We start from the raw sequence: 2,993 nt of genomic DNA on the forward strand, positions 1-2,993 counted from the left end.
CTAAGTTTGAATAGGTTTAAAGGTCAACAAGATTATAAATTAACAAGTCAGCAAAATTATTTTTATTTAAATTCCAGGCCAGTGTAGAAGGGTTACCTGGGGAAAATCGTGAGGAAATGCTAATTGAATCATTAATAATAGATCGGGCTATTTGATCCTTTTTGTCTTTTTGATTTTTTTTTTTAGATAAATAGAAAATTTAAGAAAGAAAAAACATAAAACACGTTTATTTGTACATTTAGATTTTTTTTTTTTAAAAAAAAAAACAGAAAATTAAACTTGCGCAGTTATTAACAAATTATTGACAGAGGATAGTAAATGTAAGAAGTCAAAGGTTATTCTTTGATAGTAAATCCAAGTTTCCATGACTTCAAAGAATGGTGCAGTTTTGTGGATACGAGTCGTAAACCGGGATTACACACGAGTTGCTGTAACTTGGAGGCGGACAAGGACAAGGTTTGCAGCATTTCTTCGGCGGCGTCTTCGGTGGCGTCTTCGCCGGCGGCGGATTCTTGACTGGTGGTTTCACTTCTTCAATGGCGATAATGGTGGCACATCTGAATTTCCTCTTCAAGCCTTTCATCAACCCGAAAAAATCAACCCCCTCCCCGGTAACCACCAACTGTTTTTTCACCGGATCCATATCAGCCGAGATCACCCCTATACGATAGCTTATAAGTTAGATTAAAATTGAAAGTTAAAAAATTAGCAGTTAATAGTTAGAGTTAATTCATTTTTTGGTCTTATATTTATACATGATAGTCTATTTTTAATTTTTTTCAGAACATTCTCCTTTGATCCTAATTCATTGTGACATGACCATTTTTAGTCATTTGTCAACAAAATCGTTGAAATGTCGTTGAAATCGTTGAAAGGTCATTTCGATCTTTTTATCCAGATAAGTATGTTGATCAGCTATATTTTTATTTTGAAAAAAATGGTCATGTCACAATAATACTATGATCAAATGAAATATTTTGAAAAATAACAAAAAATTAGATTGTCACCTATAAATTTGGGACAAAAAATAGAGTTAAATCTTACTAATTATTTTAAAACTCTATTTAGGATATCATTTCAAAATAGATTATTATGTTAAACTTTTCATATTTTACCAAACAAAACTTATAACTTAAAATGGGATATAATAAGCTCTACCAAACATAAGTTCAATGTAATTATATTGTTTCTTTGTGAAACACAAATTGTATATCAATTACCTGCAGTAGATACTGCAATTTTCATAGCCTTTGCTCGACATTTATCCTCGTTTACTGGCAAACTGATCGTGATTTTTTGCTATATCCAATCACAAACATAACAACAAAAATGCATTTTCCAGTCAATCATCACTCTTATAAAAACGTAATAACCTTAAAGATGGAGATGTGTGTTTGGGAAAAAGACAGACATACCTTCATGCTGAATTTAATGTCGTTTTTCCAGCTTTTCTCGACTTAGGATCCTCCGATCCGGGCTGTTTATGCATGCTTATATTTAGGATAAGTAAGTGTGTAGTTGTGTACTAATGATTATTAATTAGGTAGGACCAATGCACATTAATTTGACAAATATTTTTAATTTATTAGGTACCTACCTAGACTGAGGGGTGGCAACTTAATTATAGTTTGAGTGAGAATCTTGAAAGATAGGGAGAAGAGAATCTTGTAAGATAAACTTCAAAAAAAAAATATATATTATATGCATTTTATTATTTTATCTAACACTATACAATACGCTTTTGCGCACAAAAAGTTTAACGGTTATCATGGTTGAAAAAATCACTAGGTGCTCAGGATGCCTAAGCGCCAGTGTATTTTTTATTTTTTAAAAATTTGTTTAAGTATTTCCAAATTTTTAAAGACTAATAATTATAAATTATATAATACTTTAATAGTTAATATTAAAATATTAAATATTAACTTAAAAATATCTAAATTTAGAGTTGGTACAATTTTGTGTTATTTTGAGTGAAATAACCTATTAAAAAAATAAGAACAACACTAACTGTTATTACTACTTAGTCTTTGAATGACTAAATACATCATTAATATCCGCCAAGCATCTTGTGCTCACACAAAGAGTAGTATCGCCTTTACTAAGGCTCAAACCCACAACCTCCTATATGGGAATACAACTTGGTGTCACTAGACCATAAGATCTTGACTATTAAATATATTATTATACACAACTTTTATAATTAAGGGATTAATTAAAGTGTCATTATTATCTTCAAAATTTATATTTTTTTTCTCAAATTGTACGTGTAAGTCGTTGAACTCAAACCGTGGGTCAACAAAAAGTTGACTTGTAGTCAACTACGGAATGCTATTGCAAAGTCTTCTCAATCAACTAAGATGTTTAGAAAATTAAGAATTTGATTTTTTTTAAAGATAAACGTAGTTATTCCATTAATTCATAACATAAAACGTTTACATCAATGATCAATGAAATGGTAAACCATTCCTTACAGTCAGACATAGAAACAACTTTTCTAGCTATGCTATAGAAAATTTGAATCGCAGACTGTTTCATAACTAGGAAGCTATGTTCCTTCAGGGAACTTAAAGTTTCATCAAAGATCTGGGTCTTCGTCATCATTCTTTTTTGCTCGCCCAGGATAAGATCAACACTTGCCGGAAATCAAACTAAATGATTTATGCTAATGAAAATGAAAAGCTCGTGAAAGTAACGAGAGGAAAAAGAGGAAAAATGCCCGTGAAAGTAACGAGAGGAAAACACAATAATAGAGAAAATAAAAAGTGGGTAAAGTCAAAGTAGGGTTGGGAGTTCAAGACTACCAACACAAACCCAATACCTACCTACTATTATTTTATTCAAAGGGAGAGAAAACTGAAGAAGAAGATCTGTGGCGGTGGTTGGAGGCGGTCGGAGCTGCGACGGTGGTTGGGGCGGAAGAAGAGCGAGAGCAAACGTAGAAGGTGACCAAAACCGCCGGCTCAAAGCTCCATTAGAGCTCCGGCCAGAGGCCG

The 2,993-nt window shown here is 32.2% G+C and overlaps 1 protein-coding gene across 1 annotated transcript; it reads right to left on the reverse strand.

Moving 5' to 3' along the window:
• Window positions 1–370: 370 nt before the first annotated feature.
• Window positions 371–1,421, reverse strand: LOC116023602 (heavy metal-associated isoprenylated plant protein 47-like). The gene is made up of 3 exons (XM_031264606.1): window positions 1,416–1,421; window positions 1,221–1,299; window positions 371–660 (listed from the first exon to the last, which is right to left on the reverse strand). The coding sequence occupies exons 1-3, from the start codon at window positions 1,419–1,421 to the stop codon at window positions 371–373; spliced, it is 375 nt and encodes a 124-aa protein (XP_031120466.1).
• Between the last annotated feature and the right edge of the window lie 1,572 nt (window positions 1,422–2,993).

Source organism: Ipomoea triloba, chromosome 6, assembly GCF_003576645.1.
Source record: "Ipomoea triloba cultivar NCNSP0323 chromosome 6, ASM357664v1".
NCBI lineage: Eukaryota > Viridiplantae > Streptophyta > Magnoliopsida > Solanales > Convolvulaceae > Ipomoea > Ipomoea triloba.

What these genes read in the sequence shown, in the direction of transcription:
- LOC116023602 (XM_031264606.1), bottom strand. An exon ending in AATTGCAGTATCTACTGCAG is followed by an intron (nt 661 to 1,220) that starts GTAATTGATATA and finishes GCTATCGTATAG; the next exon opens with GGGTGATCTCGGCTGATATG.